Consider the following 23,096-nt stretch of genomic DNA (forward strand, 5'->3'; position numbering starts at 1 on the left):
GTGTGGCTTTGCCCTTGTTGTTGCAGTGGGAATCAGGCCTGTCTTGCAGAGTGAAACTGAATCTGGCCAGGTAATGCTATCAGCTGGCTTTGTCCCTGTGCTTATCTCCTAACCGAGCCCTCGGCAGAGGATCCAGCTCCCAGCCAGCCCTGTCACTGCTTGCTCCCCGTAAAATCAGTGAAACCTTTCCATGGCCATCAGTGGCACCGAGAGCAGCTTGCAGAGGCCATCAGGCACCCGCCTGACCGTGATGAGATACCTCCAGGAGGTGCCCAGTGAACCCCAGAGCTCCCAGCACCGCTGACCACCGGTGCGCTGGATGGAGGTCACAGGAGAATGCTTTGTTTATTGACAAGCCATCAGCAGGCCTGTGCAGTGACCTTCCAAGGTGCCACAGCACCTGTGCCTGTCTGCAGAGCTCCATCCATAACCTTGGCCCCTTCCCAGGAACAGAGAGCAGCTGGGGAATGCCCAGTGCTGCCACGAGTGCCACCCTGCAGAGGCATTTTCACATCCTTGTAAGAGCCATGTGTGATGACAGAGCACTTACTCTGTCAACTAAAGTTTCACGGCGAGAGCTCGCTGGCAGATAATACCCACAGGATGGCAAATGCACCTCGAGCTGTTCCACGAGCTCAGGCTGATCAGAATCACCAGGAAACTTGTGCTGGTTTTTTCTCCCTGTGCCATGATGTCACTGCTGAGGTGCAGCCTGTGTGAGCTGCAGCGGAGAGCACGAGGTGTCTGAGCACACCTCTCCTGGCAGGACATTGCTGCTCTCAAATGAGACCATTCGTAATCCCTCAGCTCTCTGAAAAAGCCCAGTTTTGCACTGAGGAGAACTTGCTGTCCAGACATTATCAACTTCATTTTCTGCCCTTCTCATCTCTAGGTAATGACCAGAGACCCTGGCCATTTCCCAAATTGCTGGGCAGCGATTTTCCCCGCTCTCAGACCCCGCTGCTGGCAGCCTTGCTCTGCCTCTCTCTGACAGTTCTCAGTCAGTCCATTTCCCAGGGGAGGAGATGATCTGCTTCAGTTCCCTCTCCCACACGTGGGTCATTGTGAAAATCTCCCGGTGCATCATCTCGGTTTATCCCAGGTTACCAGTGGGGCAGAGTGGCTGGAAAAGGCACAGGGAGTCTCTAAAACCTGGGACCAAAGTGGTGATCCCAGATCAAGGAATCTGGGCTTATTTCTCCAAATGGAGTGAGCTGGGCTTGTGGGGTGGTGAGAGCTCTGAGGGCATCGAGGTGTAGGGTCTCAGAGAGGGATATGGGAGTTATGGGGCTGTGGGGGCATTGAGGGGTAGGGACTCTGTGAGGGGCACAGGAGTTATGGGGCTGTGGGGGAATTGAGGGGTAGGGACTCTGTGAGGGGTACAGGAGTTATGGGGCTGTGGGGGCATTGAGGGCTAGGGGCTCTGTGAGGGGCACAGGAGTTATGGGGCTATGGGGGCATTGAGGGGTAGGGACTCTGTGAGGGGTACAGGAGTCATGGGGCTGTGGGGACATTGAGGGCTAGGGGCTCTGTGAGGGATATGGGAATTATGGGGGCTCTGAGGGGTTTGGGGGTTGAAACTCCATAGCCCTCCTAGCTTTCCAAGACCCCCCCACCCTCCAAGCCACCAAAGAATGAAACTTGTGTAACGTGTCGAGGCGCCTCCAGCAGGGATTTCTGGGTGCAGCGCCAGGGGTGCTCCCCTGCCCCGTACCCGTGTCCAGAGCGCCCCGTGCTGAAGCTGTGCCCTGTGTCCCTGCAGAACGACTCGTGGGGGAAGCAGTACTCGTACGCCCTGTTCAAGGCCATGAGCCACATGCTGTGCATCGGCTACGGGCAGCAGGCGCCCGTGGGCATGTCGGACGTGTGGCTCACCATGCTCAGCATGATCGTGGGGGCCACCTGCTACGCCATGTTCATCGGCCACGCCACCGCCCTCATCCAGTCCCTGGACTCCTCGCGCCGCCAGTACCAGGAGAAGGTAAGGACAGCCCTGCTGGGGCTGGGGGGGTCTCTGTGCTGTGCAGAGGAGCTCAGGGTGGTCTCTGTGCTGTGCAGAGGAGCTCAAGGTGGTCTCTGTGCTGTGCAGAGGAGCTCAGGGTGGTCTCTGTGCTGTGCAGAGGAGCTCAGGGTGGTCTCTCTGCTGTGCAGAGGGAGCCTGGGGTGGTCTCTGTGCTGTGCAGAGGAGCTCAGGGTGGTCTGTGCTGTGCAGAGGTAGCTCAGGGTGGTCTCTGTGCTGTGCAGAGGAGCTCAGGGTGGTCTCTGTGCTGTGCAGGGGGAGCTCAGGGTGATCTGTGCTGTGCAGAGGAGCTCAGGGTGATCTGTGCAGAGGAGCTCAGGGTGGTCTCTGTGCTGTGCAGGGGAGCTCAGGGTGGTCTCTGTGCTGTGCAGGGGGAGCTCAGGGTGGTCTCTGTGCTGTGCAGAGGAGCTCAGGGTGGTCTGTGCTGTGCAGAGGTAGCTCAGGGTGGTCTCTGTGCTGTGCAGAGGAGCTCAGGGTGGTCTCTGTGCTGTGCAGGGGGAGCTCAGGGTGATCTGTGCTGTGCAGAGGAGCTCAGGGTGATCTGTGCAGAGGAGCTCAGGGTGGTCTCTGTGCTGTGCAGAGGAGCTCAGGGTGGTCTCTGTGCTGTGCAGAGGAGCTCAGGGTGGTCTCTGTGCTGTGCAGAGGAGCTCAGGGTGGTCTCTGTGCTGTGCAGAGGGAGCTCAGGGTGATCTGTGCTGTGCAGGGGGAGCTCAGGGTGGTCTGTGCAGGGGAGCTCAGGGTGGTCTCTGTGCTGTGCAGAGGGAGCCAGGACTGTCAGTGTCGGAGGCCAAGGCTGCTGTTCCTTGGCCGTTCATCCCCATCCACCCACTCCAACACCCCTCAGGAAGAAACAGCAGCAGGACGAGTTAACAGCAGGGCAGGGAGATGATTTTTGTTGTGTCTGCCTGTCTTTGTACACCAACGTTATCAATGTCACTGGTATCTAAAACTGTAGGCCACTTCTTCCTTTCCCACATCTTGCTTCAAACCCCAAGTGAATGTTCCAGAATGTGCAGCTTTTGTTTAGCAAGTGCTCTCTTTAAAAGTATCCAGATTATTCACTCCAGCGCTCCCCAGTGAAGCTGCGCAACAGCCCCCAAAGCCCAGATCAAGGCTCGGGAGCTCGGAGCAGGTTCCCCAGGTAGCTGTGGAATTAATGGCACCATTGTTGGATTGCAGAATGGAGGGCACAGCCAGAAATGTCACATCTGATCAGGTTGCCACTGCCGCAGTCACTGAATTTGTGAGCTGGGCAGGGCATCCACAAAAAGCAGCTGCCCTCAGCTGGTGGGGCTGGGGAGGCTTTATGGCCAGGGTCTTGTTGACATTTGATCTGGAGACTAAGAAGAGGAATTGTTCCTATTCTGACCCTGCCAGGTGCAGTTTAGGTTAGAGGGAAGCTGTGATTCAGGTGGGGAAACCGTGACCAGCCGGTGAGTTTTAAGTTCACGGAGGAGGTGGGATGACCTTGGAACAGGTTTGAGACACAGGGATTACAATGAGAGGAGAGCAGGGTGGAGAGGGAGAGCAAAGGAGACCAGAGGGTGACTCATGCCTGGAGCATAGCGAAGATCCCAAACCACATTAGGGCTAAAGGAGGGGGAATGCCCAGGAGAAGAACGTGGAGGCATCTAGAGTTTTAGCTCTGTGTTACAGCTGAGCCGGGCTGATCCCAACAGGGAGCAGGGCATGCAAAGAGAAGGACACTGCAGCACTGGGAATGCAGGCTGATCAAATCTCGGGATGCAGAGTGTTTATTCAAATGTGTTTGAAGGAGCACAGAACTCAAGGGCTGATGTGCAAAGCCAAGCACCTGGCCGGCCTGGCGCAGCCCAGACTGCCCCCGCAGCGCCGGGCACTCGCTCCAGCCCGCGCTGCCGACAAGGGCACGGCTCCACGCTGGCACTCGGCTTCCAGGCACTGCCCAGGGAAATCAGCGCCCAGGAAGCCAGCAGGGACTGCACAGGGGTGGCAGGGACAGTGGGAAGTGTTAAAGCCTTGTTAGAACGTGGGCATGGGAGGGGGTTAACAAAGGCAGAGGGGAGAGGATTGAACCAAGGCTGGATTTCCTGTGGCAGGTTCATTTCCCGAGTTACCCTCCGAGGATCAAAGCCTCAGGGATTGAGTGCGTTCATTTCCCTCTTGCAAATGGGACAAGTGATGGCCTAAAAACAAATATGTATTTACTTTCTGCATTCCTTAGCACTTGAATAGCCATGATTAAAATGAGGCTGCTGCGTGATTTGCAGCCCTGCAACTCGATTTAGTTCAGTCCTCCTGGGACAAAGTGTCTGGTGAAGCAGATTAGAGAGAGAATCTCAACAAGTTTGGAGGTCGATTGGTAGGAGCCAGCAGCAGTTGAGAGACCTCTGCTGAGCACCCTGTGGGCTCTGCGTGTCCCTCAGCACAGCTCAGCCTGCAGGGGCCTCGGGAGCTGTGCTGGGAGTGGCCGAGGAAAGGGACACAGTGAGAGGGAGAGGAACAGCACAAACACAAACAAACACAAAACAACCCCTCCTCCTCCTCTGTTCTATCGCTGCTGGGGATGTGGGACCAGCTGGAGCTGCCCTGGGACGCTCTGCTGTGTGGGACCCTCAGGACAAGGTTCAGGAACGGGTATTTGGGAGCTTTCAGGTTGTCCAGACCTCTGCCAACCCACTGGTTCTTCCCTTGGACAAGCAGGGCTTGGGAAAAGAGGAATAAAAGCCAAACTGTGCTGTCTGCTGGCTTCAGGAGCAGGATTGTCACTGTACCTTGGATCCTCTGAACACTGGGACATTCAGCCCCTGTCCTGTCAAAATCTCCTCCTGGAGCCTCTCGCTTGATGCTGTGCTGGTTGTGCAGGGCAGGGAAGCTGGGTGAGGTCCATGGGATGGCAGGAGCCGTGGAGAATTCAGAGGGAATGTCCCCTGCAGGCCAGGGAGGTGCTGAGGCTCCTGGGGGCCGAGTTCCCTGTGGCACTCCCTGCACATGGAGTGGGCACAGCCACGGTGCAGGGCCGGCCCTGACCTCCCCTCACGTGGGAACAGCTCCCTGGGGCTCTCTGAAGGGCTTCCCAGAGCCTCACCGAGCTCCTTTCTTCTCCCACATTAGTTTTGTGCCACATCAATGGGTGGAAGGAGCTTATGTGGAGCCCAGTGAGTGCCAGAGCTGGTGCAGGTGCTGGTGGAGGGGTACAAGACCCTGTGCTGCTGTTCATGGATCAGCTCAAGCCTTAACCTCATCACTGACTGCAGAGTGACCCCCAGCCTGTGTAACTGTGGCTCACATCACAGGAAGACTCTCCCCTGCCCAGGAGAGCAGTAAACTAGCCAGATATGCCCGTTATTTTCATGCTTTTTGCAGGTTCTCCTATTAATTTCTTTCCCTAAATCCTGCAGCTCAGCTGGATTAGTATTTCTGTCAAGTCACCCTGCACACCCTCTCCTCCTCCCCGGCGCTCTGTCACCTTGAGGTGCAGCTCCTCGCTGCAGCTCCTCGGAGCAGGGCAGGGACGCTCTGGGCTCACCGTGCGGTCCCAGCGGGTGCAGGGGGGCTCAGCTGCCCGGGTACACGCCGAGGAGGGGCTGTGAGAGGCAGGGATTGCTGCTGCGAGCACTGCAGAGCCCGGTAAAGCCCAAATCTCTCCTCCCGGAGCCTCGGCTCCCTCGGATCCCTCAGGATCGGGGAGCTCCACACTCCTTCCTCGCTCCTCCTCCTCCCTGAGCAGTCCAGCCGGTGCCTCTTGTTCTTAAAATGCCTCTTGACTCTGGCTGGGGACTTGCACTTTCCCTTGTCATCATCCTGAGCAGGTAACACAGAGCAGAGACTCACTCCAGAAACGCTGCAGGGCGCTGACATCACCCCGCAGCTCCTCACACTTGTGCACAGCCCTTTTGGGCTCCCAAAAACCTGCTCACAGTTTATCCTGTGCTCTGCCTGTCCAAGCACTTCACGGTGCAGCTTTAACATCTGAGCCCTTCTGTCAGCGCCCCGAATCCAGCAAAGAGAAACCGGGGAAAGTTTAGTCAGGGGAGAGGCTGAAATAAAACAACTGGGATGTTCTGTCCCTGCTGGGGATGTTGGACCGCTATTTATGGGAGGGAATTCCTGACAGTGACCTTGGCCTGCCCACTGCTCTGAGAGCTGGGGAGCTGTCCTGGGGCTCAGGCAGTCCTTGCTCCTTCTTGCAGTTTTATAGGCAACAAGTTGAAAGGGTGATTTGGGCTTTTTTATGAGGAAACTCTGGAACTCACAGCTCCAGGGTGCTGCAGAGCTCCAGAGTTTCATTAACCTCAGAATATTTAGACAAATTGACTTGAGGAAAACCTTTCAGGTGTTGCTGAGTGCCCAGATGCAGCCCCTGGCAGCGGGAATCCCAGATCTGCTTTGTCAGTGGGCAGGAGCTGGAGCCCTTCTCCTCCTCCCCCAGGCGCCGGGAGCAGACCCAGCACGGGGCAGAGGAGCCCTCGCTGCCCTCAGTGGGTTTGGGGTGCTCTGAGCTGCCTCCCCATGAGCTTGTGCAGGGAACTGGGGGCACAGATCCCCCCTGGGCTCCTGGCTAATGCCTGCTGCTGCTGAGCAGCCCCTGCCCGCAGAGCTGCTAACCCTGTGCTGTGGGGATCGCTGGGGCTCCAGGGACACAGCCAGCGGCACAGACACGCTGCAGCGGCCCTGCGGCGGGCACACGCTGCACACCTCCCACTGCTGCCCTGCCACGGAGCTGTGAGCGGGGAAACTTCACACCCTTCACCGCTCCGGGCAGGACTGGAAGGGAGAACCTTCACCAGGAGGGTCTCAGGGATCGTTCCCACGTTCCCCGAGCTCACAGGCGTTCTGGAGAAATCTGCTGAGGTGGAGGTGAGGGGAGCTGCAGAGCTCACTCGCTCCTTGGGTAACGTGTGTGAAGGAGAGGGCAGGGAGTGCAGCACTCCAGAAATTAAAGGTGTTTGCAGCACTTAATCAAATGCAAAATGTAATCAAATTTCCTAATTGGAAAAAGTTTGGAGAGCCTGGCTTTATCCTGTCGTGCCAGCACTGGGTTTTCCTTCCCTCTGTGGAGAGATGGCCGGAGCACTGTTGTGTCAATCAAAACACTCGGTGTTGATAACAAAGCTGATAAGTGTTTGCCTTCAGTGATTGTGTCAGGGCCCCTGGGGTCCCAGCACTGCCCTGCAGTTTTGCTTTTCTGCAATCAGGGGGTTCTGGCTGCTTTGCAGAGTCAAAAGAATGTAAGAAACGGGTAATGGGGTGTTCATCGCAGCCAGAAACTCAGAAATCGTGTCAGTTGTTTCAGGTTTATTTAATCCTTTCCCTGAAAGAACAGAAATGCTTGTTTAATGAAAACCTAAAGGCTTCTTTTCACAATGTCTTGTGGTGCCAGCTGCCTTAACCAGACTGGGGTCGAGTGGTTCCTGCTCTTGCAGGAGAAGGTGTCATTGGTGGATTTAAGCTTGGCTTACCCACTCCTGAGAGAAGGCCCATTCTGAAGCTGTAAAACATGGCACAAACTGGGGTTACATCCCCCTCCTGCTCTCCTCTGGAGAGTCCTGCTGCTCCCTTTCCCTGTCCCATTCCGGATGTGTGGATCCAGTGACCTGACATCTCCACAACGCCCTGTGATAATTCCAAAGGTGGACTGACCACGGCCAAAAGTGCCCTGTGCTGGCCTAATGCCCTGTGGCAGGATGTGGCTCTCCAGCATTCCCCTCAGGGGCCATTCCCAGGGAAAACAGGCTGTTTGCACAGCCATGGTGTGCAGGTTTGTCCATATTGCATTCCCCATGGGATGCACGGGATTAGACCGAAGGGCTCAGCACCCACAGCGTTTCATGCAGAGGGATTTGTCCCACAGCTCCTGGATCTGCTTTCCTCAGAGAGGCAAACAAGGCTTTCATCGGGCTCGTTATTGATCCTGCCCAGGAATGGGATTGTCCAAAATCCCTGCCTCAACAGGAGCTGATGCACAGCCAGGGGAGGCAACTCAGGGTCACCCCCAGTGCAAGGAATGTTGGACACAAAGTGGGAGAAAAGCTCCAGGAATTGTCTGTGCCACAGCAAGAGATCAGGAGTCTGGCTCTGGGTGAGATAATTCCCCAAGGTACCATGCAGTAAGGGAAAAAGTGTTCCAGGTTTTCCAGGAGATGACAATTCAAACTCATTTTCTGGTGGCAAAATGAGCGAGGGCCGTGGTACAGGAGTCAGTTAATCCAGCCTCTGGAAAGGCTCACAACCAGGACATCACAGAAGGCTCTGCCTTTGGAATGGAGGCAGCTCCCAGAGTTTTGTCACAGAACTTCTGTTCTTCCCTGAAACCCCTCCTGCAGTCCTGTGACTCCATGAGAATGGCCACGTGGAGTAAGGATCCTGAGGGTGGGAATATGAATGGCTTAAGGGAGAAAAAACCCAGAAGTCAGCATTTCCTTGGGTGTGACGATTCCTGAATGCTGAGGAGCTGCTCTGCTTGACTCCCTGTCAGAGATCAGGGAAAATAAAACTGAGATTCCACCGAGTCCTGTCAGGACCCTCCCTGTGGTGGTGAATCCCATGAGCTGATCTTTCCCCTGTGGAGCACTGATCCCTTTGGAGAGCCCCAGCCCTGGGCAGGGTGGCTCTTAGCCCAGCCTGCAGGGAGATGAAATACTCCTCTGGAGCCTCCTTCTCCTTCCAGGGCTGCATCTCTGGTGCCAGAGCCTGAATGAGAGATGCAGGACTCCAGGCTGCTCTTTAAAGGTGCTGCGTGTTTCAGAGTTTGCAGTTAGAGCAGTCCTGGGTGGTGAGGGACAGAGCCAAGCCTAAAGCTGCCAGCTACAGCTTATAGGCAAAACCTGAGGCCACTTTAGGTCTGGTTACAATGCATTGTGTAGTTTTCTTTACTGAGCACCTTAATGCATAATAACCAATCAGTATCATGCACTATTCCTTTACATTTATCTATAGCCTATCACTACTATCATTGCCATATTATGGTTAGTACTATCCCGTCACATCAGTTAGTATGTTACATTTTAAGCTTCAAGTTGTTTTTCTGTGTACCTGCAGCGGAAAATTCTCAGACCTTTTTTCTACTTGGTAAAAAACATGGTTTTGTTTGTCTATGGTTCTTCTCTTTACTTGGTAAAAGAGTGTTTTTTGTTTGTTGATGACTTACCCTTTGCTCTTAGCCAGAAAAGTTTCCTCCCAGCTCATCTTAACCTTAACAACTAACTCAGCAATCCCTAACTTAAACATTTTTTTATTCTTCTATATCAAAACTTGCTTCCCTTTCTATTCCGCTTTCAGGTTCCACATTCAGAGAGCCTTCTGCTAATCATACCTATCTGTGAAACTTCCTGTCAAATCTTTCCCAACACTCTGGTGGCCTCCATGGGCTGCAGATATGGAGGCATTTGTGACTGGAGTTAGTGCCACAGGGCTCCCAGCCTGGTCCTGGGAGGGAATGTGCTGGGTGGGAAGGGACCCTCGGGGATCACGGAGCCCTGCACAGGACACCCCAGAAACCCCCCTGTGCCTGGTGGTTTCCATCTTCAGACCTGGGGCAAGGAAAGGGCTGAGCCTGTTCAGCGGCTTATCCCTGCCAGCGAGAGGAGGATTCCTGCTGGATATTGAGGGCATGGAAGGAGTTAAAAATATTGAGTTGGCTTTGGGCTGTGGGTGATCGGGGCTTTGGTAGAAGGGGAGTGGTGAGAGAGGAGGGAAAGTGGCCAGCTATAAAAGCAAAAATACTCAGCTAAATGGTTTCCTTTTGAGATATTAATACCTCCTTCAAGGGCTATTTGAGGAAAAACAGACTTAAGAAAATGAGCTGGGATTTAAATGGGCTCGATTGTCTTCAGAGAGATTTAAATAATTCCTAAATGAGTGTTTTTAGTTGAACTCAGCGAGGCCGCTAAGCTCTGAGCACAGGTCAGGCTGGGGACAGGGAGACAAGTGGGAGGCTGAGCAGACCAGGAGGAAGAGGAGCAAGAGGAGGAGGGGATGGGGCTGTCAGGGACGTGACAGAGAACGATGGTTCCTCATTTCACAGCTGGCTTTTATAACCCTGATTTTCATTTGCACCTTTATTGGTGGGGAAGTAAATTTGCCCTGTTTTCCCTGGGAGCCTTATCTGGGGACAGCGGCAGCAGGGGACTCTGACAAGCCCCGGGGACGCTGCAGAGCAGTAATTGATTGCTCTTTGTTGCAAAGCCATAAATCCACGTTCGGTGGTGGATAAGCAGAGTCCCAGTCACCCCGTCCAGCCCGTGCCGGTGGATTTTTGGAGCCTGGGGATGTTTTTTCCCGGGGAGCAAAGGGCAGTTGAAGATGGACAGCGAGGGCCAGTGGAGGAGAGGACAGGAGCAGGGGCAGGTGGCTGCAGCAGGTGAGGAGAGGCACCTGGCGACACTGGTCACTGCTCAGCTCAATCACTGCACTGAAGCCAAGAGCCCAAGGGGATATTTTTGGCAAATCATTTATTCAACAAAAATGCGGCACTAAAGCAGGCAGAGCTCTTTGTGGATTTTAGGTGGATTTAATAAACCTGAGTCGGCAGAAGCTCGTGCCTGATGATTTCCCTTTCCATAGTGAGAGCCCCTCATATCCTGTGGGGCACATCATTGCCAGGGCCCATGGGTGTCTCGGGCTGCAGTGGCTCTCCAGGGCCAGGAGACATCTGTGGTTAGATGAGCCAAAAAACCCCAAAACTCTCTGCGTGGAAGACCATAAGCCCCAAAATTCTCTTTGGGTGAGTTGCCCACAAGGGAGCTGCTGTTCTCCACTTCCTTTCCCTCCCTCCTTTCCTCTGGGCTCCCAGCACATCCTGTGCTGCCACTGCCAGTCCCTACAGAGCCAGTGAGAGGTGGTGGCTCCCTTGCCTTTGGTCAGGCTGGAAGGATCAGAAATATTTCCAGGCAGCTCTGGGAATGCCAGGAAGCCCCGAGTGTCCCCTCTGCCACCTTGGCTGCTGGAGGGATGTGGTGCAGATGGAGCTGGCCGTGCCAGCACAGGCTGTCCCTGCAGCAGCACCTGGGGCTGTAACGAGCCCAGCTCCACTAATCAGGCTCTCCAGCTCAAGCTGCACTAGAGGGACATTCAGGGACACGTTTGTCAGGGAGAAAAGGGGAAACAGGGCTGGGAAAGGAGCAGCACAGTTCCATTGTCAGCAACTAGCACAGTACACGCTAAGGATCGTGTGCTGCGCTGCCGCCAGTGAAAGGAGCGTGACGATTCCCTGCACAGCCCTGAGCCTGCAGCACCTGCAGGGCAGCAGGACCCTGGTGAAGCCCTGGCCCTTGGGAGGTGTTCTTTACTCACAGAGGTCACCATTCACCCCCAAAGCTGCTCTGCCATCAGTTCCGCTGGAACTGACACCCTGGAAGTGGGAACCATCAGGTAAAAATGTGCGTGGATTAGGGTGAGTGTGTGGGGCACAGGAGGGAAGAAATGGGGGAGAAAGTCACAGGAAAGCAAAGTTTCCATGGTGGCAGGGCAGGCAGGAACACAGAGGGGAGCAGCAGCTGGGTGGGTACCGCAGCTTCAGCCAAATAACCAGAATGCTGATCCCCGGTGCGCCCCTGTGTGAGGCACAGCCAGGGCAGGTCCTGTGCTTCCTCTGGTACAGGCCCTGGGGCTGCACTTCTGTCACAGCTCTGGAGCCGCTGTCCTGCCATGTGCCATGGAGAAACCTTCCTTGGGGGCACTTGGGCTCTCCTGCTCCCACCCTGCACAGCCCTCACTCAGCACTGTGTGGGGAGCACACCCCTTCCTCAGCCCTGCTCCCAGCGCTGGCTGCTCAGCGCCAGGCAATGAGCACAGGTCTGCACAGGGCTGAGGACGAGTTTAAAAGTTAAAACCTTCGGGGAGCACAGCAGGGCAATCCTCAAACTCACCACGGATGGGGCAGGCCCTGCCTCCCGCTCCAGATTCCCTGCTTGAGGTGAAGGGAGCAGGGCCAGCAGCCGTGTCTGTGGCACGTCCTGGTGACTGCTGTCCCTGTGTCCCCTGCTCAGTACAAACAGGTGGAGCAGTACATGTCCTTCCACAAGCTGCCCGCCGACATGCGGCAGCGCATCCACGACTACTACGAGCACCGCTACCAGGGCAAGATGTTCGACGAGGAGAGCATCCTGGGAGAGCTGAGCGAGCCCCTGCGCGAGGTAAGAGGGCAGGGAACGGGCAGGGCACATTCCCAGAGCCTCGGGCAGCTCCTGGGGCAGGGCTCAGGGAGCTCCCACCTCGTGTGTTTGGATAAAACTCGGCAGGGAGTGCTGGTCTCACCCATGCCCTGTCCACCAGCCGTTAGAGTCACAGGAAGGAGGAGCCTTCAGAGAAGCTCCCTTCCCTTCGCAGCTGAAGCCAGGTTGTCCCTGGTGTGTCACCGGTGTGTCACCCACCAGCTCCACAAGACGCCTGCCTTCTGTCTGTGTCCCCCAGCAATGTCCCTCCGTGCGAGAGAGGAGAGCTGAGCAAGTGCCAGCACGAATTTAAAACTAGTTTTGCTGAAGTCTCAAAGGGCACCCCTATGAAAACCCCCGTGGGGGGAGGCAGATGCTTCCCCAGCTCTCCTTCTTCCCGCTCCAGTTATCCCATTCCCGTGGAGTGCTGTGCTGGGGTGATGGGTTCAGCACCACGTCCTGAGAGCAGCTCCTGAGCTGTCACCCCTGGCAGTGACACGGAGCCCCGGGGCAGGCACAGCCCGGCTGTGCTGACAGCTGAGCTGGGCTTTCTGCAGCCGGGGTTGGTGATCCAGCCTGTGCCCGGTGCCTGGTGAGCACCTCTCCCTCTGACACCATCCCCATCTGCCCCCACCGTTCTCCTCCCGGGCACATTTGTGCTGTTGAACAGCTCATCGACAAGCAAAGGCAGCAGAGAGCGAGGGCCTGCCAAGGTGAGCTCTGACACCTGCCCAGAGAGGAGCCCTGGGCTTTGTCAGACGGCATTTCAGCTGTACCCCCTCACAGGCCAGGGTTCCTGTGGAAACAGCAGTGCTGTGTGCATTTGGAGGCCGGAGGGCTGTCCCTGCTCGGGGGAGGCAGAGGGGTGAGGGCAGCGAGCGTGCCCCATGCTCTGAGCATCCAGAGCCCGTCCCGCCTGCACCAGGGCAGCCAGGCCAAGGCACGGCCGCTTTATCCACTTTAAATACCTCAGGTGGGGGATCTTCACAGCTCATTGGGAGCTGACTGATCACATGCGCGTCCCCTCCTCTTCCTCTCTCCCCTTCGCGCCGCACGCCGTCAGGAGATCATCAACTTCAACTGCCGCAAGCTGGTGGCCTCCATGCCCCTGTTTGCCAACGCTGACCCCAACTTCGTGACCTCCATGCTGACCAAGCTGAAGTTCGAGGTGTTCCAGCCCGGGGACTACATCATCCGCGAGGGCACCATCGGCAAGAAGATGTACTTCATCCAGCACGGCGTGGTCAGCGTGCTCACCAAGGGCAACAAGGAGACCAAGCTGGCCGACGGCTCCTACTTCGGAGGTGCGTGCCGGTCGCTCGGCCTCCCGCAGACACGCCGCTGCTGCGCTTCGGTGCTGGGGAAACCCTTTCTCTGACCCAGACACGGGGCTCCTGACGGGGCCTTTTAAAGGCGTCGATTCCATTTGCAGTCTCGTGAAAAGGGTGAGGCGGTGCAGATGTTACAATTCACGCCATCGAAATCAGGAGCCAAACTATTTCCCAATTACAGTACATTATAAGCGTATTTTGGCCCATCAGCTTTTGCTGCTAATGCTTCTAAGCCAGTCATCTATAAAATACCCCACATGTGTCTTGCTACAGTCTTTATAGTTCTATTTCTCCAAGATGTCCAGTCTATTTGCAAGGTCAACATTTGAAACTTGTTTCTAGTTCGGTTTCTCTCTCAGCAATGTCTGTCCTATTCCATGGCCTTTCTCAGTCAGCACACTCTGTCTCAAGGTTTGCACACAGATGCACAAGGCTGTGTGAGCCTTCTGTCAGGCTTTGAGAATTCTCTACAGATCCATTTCCCACACTCAGGCATTCCAGGATCCACGTGGGACTGACCCCCAGCACCTCCTCCTGAATCTCTGGACACCTTCCCAGAGAGGGGATGGTGCTGGGGGAGGTGACTGGTGGGCACTGCAGATCCTAGGTCATAAATAACAACAAAACATGGCAGGGAAGCTTGCTTCCTGCAGGTTCATTTCTTTCTGACAGATGGGTGAAGCTGAGAACCTAAAGGTAAAAAACTGCCTGCTCTCAGTTCTGCAGGCACATTCCTACTTCACAGGAGGGAAAAACAGTCCCTCAGCTGCCCTGCCTGTGGCTCAGCAAAGTGTCCTGGGGGTCAGCAGGCAGGTAAAATGTATGAGCAGCAGAGCTGTGGGGCAGTGGGATCAGCAGGAGGCTGGGAAGGATTTAGGGCGTTGCTCTCGTGAGGAACACAAAGCCTGTGCAGAGCTCAGCCCCAGCCAGGCAGGGTGCAGGACGAGCTCTGACTGCACCACCTTTGATGATCTGAGGGGAGACAGAGCAAAACCTGCCTTGCCTTCCCTTCTGGGAGGCCTTTCATCTAAAAAATTCCTATTGTGCATTTCCCACATTCCTGCTACTCCTGCTCCACGTGGAACAACCTGTCTGCACCTCACCTGGGTACAAGGATTTTGCAGCCTGGTGTTCGGAGGGCTGGAGTCAGGATACCCTGACTGACAGATGGGATTGAACCTGCCCATGACATCCCATCACAGCTCCTCACACACTGTCTCCTAAGCATCATTTCCTTGGGAAAGCGGCCTGGGAGCGCACTCATAACCTTGTGGTGCTGCCGTGCTAGCATCAGTCCAAGGAATGGTGCAGGAGGGTTGGCACCCTCCCTGGCACACAGGGAGCAGAGTGCATCCCTCTGCAGCTCACAGCATCTGTCCTGAAGGGCCTGTCCCTGCTGCCCACACTCTGTGTGAGCAGTGCAAGAGCAGGATTTGGGAGCTCTCTGCTGAGGGTTCAATGAGCTGTGGTTGAAAGCAGGGCTCAGTGTTCTGTAACCAGCTGAGCCCTGAGGAGTGCATGACAGCAGTGTAAACGCACCCAGGGCTGCGAGGGGCCACCGATGTGGCTTTCCCTGGCAGGGCCTGTGGCATAGACACGTAAACCTTTGAAAACTGTGGAAAGACAAATGTTCCAGGTACAGGGATCAAAATTACAGCCAGGCACCAAAGGCACGGATCAGCACAGAGCCTCTCTGCAAATCTAGAGAGATTGGCTTCAATGAGAGCACGCCTTGACCTTCTGCTCCCAGTGCCCACAAGGAGCTGCAGAAACACAACTCCTCCAGTGTGAAGGCGCAGTGCTGCCTTTGATAACCCCCAGAACAAACCTTGTCTGCCTGCCTGGAGCAGCAGAACCCCCGAGGGGCAGCAGCTTCCCCGGGTGAGCGCCCCGTGCTTTGAAATGTTGGTGCGGGCACGGAATGTTAACTCTGGCCGCGTTTTCTGTGGGAGGGAGGCTGTGAGGGCTCTGCAGGGAGGGAGGCTGTGAGGGCGCTGCAGGGAGGGAGGCTGTGAGGGCACTGCAGGGAGGGTTGCAGGGAGGTGCTGCAGGTGTCCATGCCCTGTCTCAGCCTCTCTCTGCTCGCAGAGATCTGCCTGCTGACCCGCGGCCGGCGCACGGCCAGCGTGCGCGCCGACACCTACTGCCGCCTCTACTCGCTGTCCGTGGACAACTTCAACGAGGTCCTGGAGGAGTACCCCATGATGAGGAGAGCCTTCGAGACCGTGGCTCTGGACAGGCTGGACAGGATTGGTGAGTACAGGGGGGCAGAGTTTCCTTCCTTGCCCGCTGCCTTGGCAGCCCTGCTCCAGGCTCGGTGCTCAGTTCTGTGCTGGAGGTGGGACGTGAAGGAGATCCCAGCCTGCCCCTCCTTGTCCAACTTCAGCTCCCTCAAGGACCCCAATTTAAACCTACTGGAGGTAAGTTTAGGTTGGATATTAGGGGGAAATCCTCCCCTGTGAGGGTGCTGAGGCCCTGGCACGGGGTGCCCAGAGCAGCTGTGGCTGCCCCTGGATCCCTGGCAGTGCCCAAGTCCCACTGGGACTTGGAGCACCCTGGGATGGTGGAAGGTGTCCCTGACCTTGGCAGGGGGCCTGGACTAGATCACCTTTAAGGTCCATTCCAACGCAAACTGTTCTGGGATTCTGTAAGTGTTACAGCTCAGAGTGACCCACCCCAGGACTCTCCCTGTCCTGTGGGAGACACAACCTGTGCTGCAAACACCTGGTGTCTCCTCCCCAGTTAAAGACCAGGATAACATTCCTTGGTCACAGCCAGAGGTGTTTAATAGAGAGAGATGAAGTAACTTATGCAAGGTCATGCAAGGAGGCTGCAGAGCTGAGGAACGTTTTGGAGTGCCAGTCTAACTCCTTTAGCTCCTTTTCCATCCCTCACCGTGCTTGCATTCCCACTGCTTCCCGCATGGAGAGCTGTGTGGAGCTCTGAGCACAGTGCAGAGGGCCAGGAGGGAGATGAGGTGAGGGGAGTAGGGTCAAAGCTGGCACACCAGCAAGGGGTGCAGGGCCTCTGGGGCTTCTCCTGCCAGGAACATTTGATTCTGTGCATCTCATTACCTGCTGCAAATCACACAGTCTGACCCCTGAGGAAAAGGCTCTGAGCTGAAGACACGGTTTGGCAAAGCCCGGGCTAATGAGGCCCTGGTGGAAGTGGCATTAGGCCCAGCACTTGGGTCATTTCAATGAGGCTGTACAAACCACAGAGAAAATGGAAAATCAATGCAGGGATGGGCCAGCTTGGCTTTATCTGAAGTTCTGCAGGTCTGGGTGCCCAGTGCTGCTCAGCTTTCCAGCCTGGTGCTCTCTGGGCCCGTGGGATCGGGTGAGCAGAGCATCCTGTGCTTCCTGTCCTGTGCTCTGTGCCCTGCACACGTCACTGAAATCCATGGAAAATTCTGCCCCAGCACAGAGAACCTCCCGTGCTTCTTCCCCAGGGAGAGCTGCCCTCGCATAGACAGCTGCAAATGTCAGCAGAAGGTCAGGAGGTGACACGGAGCAGGTGGAACAACAGGCCCTTTGCTGCAGGGCTCTGCCATGGCCCCCCTCCTTCTGCTGTTCTGCTGGCCTGGCACAGCCTTGGTCCCCGTGCCACTCAAAGTCCTGCTGTGCCCTGGTTTCCCTGGCACTCACCCTCCAGAGCTGCCTGCTCCCTTAACTCCACATTTAAACTCCTGGGACGTGGGGCCCAGCTCTCCTCGGCTGGCATCGCCCCACAGAGCCCAGGGGAGCTCTGGGCACCCTACCGAGCTGGCAGATCCCATGGAAATGCCTCAGTTTATAAAAATGAAGCATTTCTTCCCCTCCTCTGGAATGTGCACCGTGCAGAAGGAGCCGTGCAGTAGTTCTGTACCGGAGTGTGACTTCTGAAGGAATTCAAGGCTGCTGCATTCTGCTGAGACACTCTGGAAGTGCAGGAATCATTCTGGAGGACTGCAGTTGGGGAGCAGCAGTTCTTGAAAAGCAGGGATGAACAGAAGCAGGACCATTTTTGTTCCTGTCCCATCCAGTTCAGGATCTGTGCACAAGGAGGAAGCAAATGGAAGGAGATTAGTCCTTCCAAGTCAGTGGTGCATTCACTGGCTCCCTTCTGCCCAGGTGACAATGTCCTTGGAATGCCCAGACCACAGTGTGTACAGGAGATGATTCAGAGGGCCCTGTCACTGTTCTGGTACCTGGAAAAGATCCATCCAATATTCCCCCTGTGCATCGAGGGAGCAGGGAGTGAAATCTCAGCCCATGCAGTCCCACGGAGAGATGTTTATGTGGTTTCTGGCCACTGGGATGTTTGGAAAGCATGGTCTGAGCTGTGTGGGTAGCAGGACAGCAGGCAGGGGCTCAGCCCATGCAGCTACAGGAGCAGGGTTGGTCGATTGAGGTGGGATGAGGCACTCCCAGGGCAGGGCTGAGCAGTTTGGAAGCAGTGGGTGGGCAGAGAAGAGGGGCCAGAGCCCCCCGGCAGGTACATGGGCTGTGTGTGGAGCTGTCGGGCACACAGACCCCTGGGCAAAGAGCCGAGCTGTATCCTTGAACCTCTGCTCTTACTGGGAATTGATCCTGGTGTCCTGCTGGACTGGGCAGGAAGGGATTCACCTCCATGACTTGACAGGGGCCGGGATGCTACAAAGATTTGTGGCCCTGCTTAAGTCCGAGTAACCTCAGGCTCTGAGAGCTGCTCAGCCTGCAGGATGTCACACACGTGTGCACAGGCTGCCACTCAAAGAAACTGGGCTGATCACTGATTAATGACCATTTGATCCCTGATGAAATCAGCCCCTCTTCCCTTTGCTGCCCAGGCTGTGGAGCTGTGTGTGGTGTTTGCGTTGCAGTGCCGCTGTGCTTTCTGCAGGGAGTCGTTCTCTCTCTGGCAGCGTTGGGGACGCGCCCCGCTTTGCCGTGCCCCCTTACGTAAGCCACACCATTCTCCCCCTGCCTGCCTTTGAAACTGGCTTTCAGTGATCGCTGGAGCTTAAAATTAGATTTCCACAAGTATTTGCACTTGTAGAACACCACCCCTTAAATGCTCGTTGAAAGTAAGCCCGGCACGGGCGGTGAGTGGAGCGGTGGGGTTGATGCTTTTCCACCGCTCCACTGCCGTGATACATCCCAGAAGTGCCTGCCACCAGGTCCTCCCCACCCACAGCAAGGACACTGGGGAGAGCTGACAGCCTCCCAGGGGCCAGAGGAAGTTCTTGTTTTCGTTTTCCTCGGGAATTTTTTTTGCCACGTGGTTTGAAATGCATATGCTTTACATGCCACTTGTGTATGCTTTGATAGAAGGATCCCAGTTAAGTCAGGATTAAAGATGCCTTGAGTTTCCTCCAGGCGCTGCAGATGCTAAAAACCCAAAGAAAAGCCAAGACAACGCAATTCCAGCCTCTAAATATAACTTACGATATTATTGAGTATCAGAGTGTCTGTTCAACATACTACAGTGGTAAACATTATAAAACCTTTTGTCTATAAACAACCCACAAAAATAGCTGTTCCCAAACTTTTGGCCTGCCAGCTCGCGCCCAGGCTTGCGCAGCTGATTTGCTGCTGTGTTTGCAGTGTGCTTGTCTAGTCCTGACTAATCCCCTGGGCTGTGCTGCCTCCAGGCAGGCCTGGCCTGGGCCAGGTGAGCCGGGGAGGAGAGCAGCTGGGAGCGGTGCCAAGCTCTGCCACAGGTTCTGCTTGTCCTTGTGCTGCCTTTGCTGGCAGCCTCAGTTCCCCATCCCTTCTGCAGGGACAGCGACGCTCACAAAGGGGGAGCTAGGCTGTTTTGGGGCCGCTGCCTTGGGAACCTTGGGAATAGGTGACACTGAATGCAGATTACTCCAGCAGTGTGCGCTCAGCACCAGCTTTAACCAAATGAAGTGGCAGGTTTGTTCAAGGGACAGGTGAGTAACCCCCGTGGATCTGCACAGGTGAGAGGAGCAGGATGATCTCGCCATCAGGAGATGAATACACACACAGAAGCAGCTCTTATTTGCTGAGCTGAGCCACGGGTGCAAGGAGAAACGTGCAGTGGTGGAGGGTGTGTGCTTTGGCACAAAGCTTCCTTTCAAATTCCCAGCTCTTGGCACAGGTGGGGTTTCTTATCCCAGTCCTGAGAGGGAGCACAGGTGTCCTCTCTCATCACCTGAATAACCACAAATGTCACTGTCCTTGAGGAATCAAAGCACAAGTGCCACTTGTGCATTTCTCTGTCTGGAAATCTCCTCCCTTCAACAGAGCAGCGTGGGGATCTGGGTTTGCTCAGAGAGAGGAAAAGGCACTCAGGGTGTGGTTGGTCTCTCCTGAGGTGCCTCAGGTCAATCACACCTGGAAGTGTTCCCTAGCACAGGCTGGGAGCTTGGACTTCAGCGGAAACTGAGTATCTGGAATTCCTTTTCTTTGGAATCCAAGGCCCAGACTCGAGTATTTTGTGTTTAGCCTAAGGAAAGGGGTCAGTAACTCGCCAGCCGTGGGGAGAAGTAAATTTAAATTACTTCAGCTTAATGAAGGGGAGCTGGCAGCCCTGCTCACCTGAAGTGCCATTTCCTGTGGCTGCAGAGGAAAACACAGCCCCAGACACCCCAGGAGAAGGAGCACTGGGAGGTGCTGAGGGGATCTCAGGAGCTCCATCCCTGACCTTGCTCCTTGCTGTCTGCATCGAGATAAAACCTGCTCAGGCAACATTTTATCATCCCAGCACCTTTATAAAACATTTTCAGCCCTGTTTTCAATCACGTGGAGAAGGGGCTGCTCACCAGTGACACCTCTCCTCTTGGGGGCCTCTCCCTGCCTCGAAGGCGCTCCAGGAGCTGTCTGCAGCCAGCCCACGCTCCAGAGCAGCAGCTGACAGTGCCAGCGTGTCCAGAGCATCCCAGAGCTGTGCTGTCACGGCTGTCAGCCCCAGCAGGGCTCTGGGCAGGGCGTGCAGGGACCTTGGCACTGGTGCCACTCGAGGAGAAGGCACCGCTTGGCTTCAGTCTGCAGCGATGAGTGAGAGCAGGAGCCCTGAGGGTGTCCCAGCCCCGGGAATGCCACAGCTCCTCACCCCTCCATGGAGAGTCACAGCACACCCAGCTCTAGATATTCCATTTTTTTTTTTTTCATTCTGCAAAGCTGTGTGTGAAGAGTGGGAGGGAGGAGCGTCATTTACCTGGAGTGTGGCAGTGCTGAGACTCATCAGATAGCATTATTCACCGTGTGCTGGACCTGCCAGCGTGGCTCTGCGCAGGGATACCACGTATTTTGGGGATAATTCCGTTTATGGGAGAGGGGAAGCAGTCAGAGGCAGGCCTGAGCTGTGCAGGGAAGAGAGGGAATTGTCCATTTCAAATGCAGCCCCAGAGTCAAGAGGATCCAGCAAGGGAGAAGGGGAAGGGCAGGATGCAGAGAGAGCTGCCCTGGCAGGTGTCAGAGCTCACACATCCCTGGATTTACACATCCAGGGATTTATTCTTGGGGAAGGCGCTGTGGCTTTCCAGAGCAGGGTTGGGAAGTGTTCTGAGGATGCTCTTAGAGCTGATCCAGCTGGCTTTGCTGAGCTCTTTGCCAGGGGTTTCTTAATTCTGAGCAGAAAATTCCCTTCCCACAGCAGGGAACGCAGCTCAGTGCGGGTTCACCTGCATCCTTCCAAGAGGGGAAGAGCCCATACTCTGGGGGTTAAGAATCATTTTGAATTCCCTGTTCCAGCTCATTTCCCTGCACACACGGACTCTGAGACCACAGCAGGAGCTGGAGCAGCTCCTCCCGACTGGGAAACTCCTGGGGCAAACCCAGGCACTGAGTGTGGGCAGGGTCTCTGCCTGCAGCTGCCACGGGATCGTCCCTCCGGGGCCGAAATCCTGCAGGACACAGCTCAGGACAGCCCTGGCAAGGGAGGCACAGCCCCAGGGCAGAGCTGGGACCCAGCCCTTGGTGTGCCAGGAATAATCAGACCTGAGAGAAGCGCCCGTGTGGAGGGAGCAGCCACGCTGACAGCAGGCCAGGGCAGAAGGCAGCCTAATAAAATGAGATTATTTCAAATACATGCAAATTCGGAAAGCAGTTTAATGACCTGAATTCTTAAAGTGCAGCCACTGGGCTCAGAGAGAACTGAAAGGAGAAAGGAACAGAAAGTCACAGCTAATTTCCCCTGTGTCTGGGCAGAATTTTAACAACAGAAAGCTCATTTTGATAATTTGATAGAAGAGCTATTGTTGAGTGCTGGCTCCTTTTGTGAAATCACATGAGCCTTTCTCCCCGTTCTTTTGTGTGCTATCTACAGCTGAGGAAAATCTGACTTTGCAGTTCTTAATTAGGGGAGCAACATCTGTTTGCTTCGTTTCCATAATTTCACATAGCTCGCTCCACTTCAAAGCACCAGGAGCTTTGCCCTGCACATCTTCAAGGCTCGAAATATCTTCCTTTCCCCGCTGTCTTTAGCCCATTGTTGCAGTGAGGCACTGGGAGTTTTCAGAGCCCAGAGGGTGTTCTGGAGGCAGGCAGGGGACCTGGGGCTGGGCTGCCTCAGTGACTTTGTGGGGAGCCTCTAGCAGTGATTTGGGGTTATTTCAGGACCTCGCTCTGCCCAGCACTTTAATTTCTGTAGGATAAACGTCCCAGAAGGACAAACTCAGTGTCTCTGAGTGGATTGCAGGGCACCAGGAGCCCTTTGGCCTTCTCCTGATGAGGCTTCCCCGTGGCTGAGCAGGAGCACAGGGCTGAGTCCCTGCAGGTCCCTGGGGGCACAGCCTCATCTCGGGGGGCTCCCCAGAGCCAAACTCTTCAGCTGCATCCCCCTCCTCCTGGCCAGGGGCCGGGACAAGGAATCCTGAGCAGGAAAAGGGGTTGAGAACTGTTTCCCCAATCCCATGAGGAGGAGGAGGAGGAGGGATAACCTCAGTACCAATCTTGGCCTGAGCAAAGTCAGTCCCACTCTTTGTCCCACCGCTGGTTTCTGTCCCGTGCAGGACCTCGGCCAGCCCTGCCAGGGAATGTTCATCCCAGCAGGACTCTGCTCTGGGCCTCTTCCCTTCTGGGGCTGGTGGGAAGCAGCATTTTCTCCAGAAGCAACCCACAGGGCATGTGGGAACATCGTGTAAATGAGGCAATTCATTAGAATGGGAAAGTCAATTAATTTTTCAGCTTGCCAACCAGTTACGATTTTGAAAAATGGTTTGGGAAAAATTCTTCTCCCCCTTCTGTGGCTGGAAGAACATTTTCAGTAATCTTCTGCAGTGTTCTGGAGGAGAAATTTGATATTTTCTTGGCAAAACAGAAAAGAAAAATGTGATCTAATGAAACAGTTAATAGAGGCAAGCTGGGCTCGGGAAAACAGTGGAGTGTAATGTGATTTCAAAGGGAAAATGGAGTGTTCTGGTTTAAAAAACAACTAAAAGAATCATTCCAAGCTTTTTACTGGTATTACTTCATCAGCTTGACACAAACCTAAGGAGCTTTGATCAAACCATTTCCAGTAAATAGTAGGCACGTTTGGAAAGCCTCAGCCTGGTCTGTGCTCAGCTGTGCCAGGGAACCCGGGGGCTCTGGAGCTCCTTGAGTGCAGCCTGGAGCTCAGCCTGGGAGACATCCAGGGTGATTTATCCCGTGCTTCTCCTGGGACCCAGCCCGGGGAGCACCCCCA

General features: G+C 55.3%; 1 protein-coding gene across 1 annotated transcript in view; it reads left to right on the plus strand.

Annotated features, from left to right (window-relative positions):
• The window catches only part of HCN4 (hyperpolarization activated cyclic nucleotide gated potassium channel 4), a 96,307-nt gene that overhangs the window by 66,793 nt on the left and 6,418 nt on the right, over positions 1 to 23,096 (plus strand). The window contains 4 exon segments of the mRNA XM_040077833.2: positions 1,763 to 1,981; positions 11,989 to 12,135; positions 13,217 to 13,457; positions 15,573 to 15,737. Coding sequence (XP_039933767.1) covers positions 1,763 to 1,981; positions 11,989 to 12,135; positions 13,217 to 13,457; positions 15,573 to 15,737 — 772 coding nt within the window.

This window comes from Hirundo rustica, chromosome 13 (genome assembly GCF_015227805.2).
Source record: "Hirundo rustica isolate bHirRus1 chromosome 13, bHirRus1.pri.v3, whole genome shotgun sequence".
NCBI classification, from domain to species: Eukaryota; Metazoa; Chordata; class Aves; order Passeriformes; family Hirundinidae; genus Hirundo; species Hirundo rustica.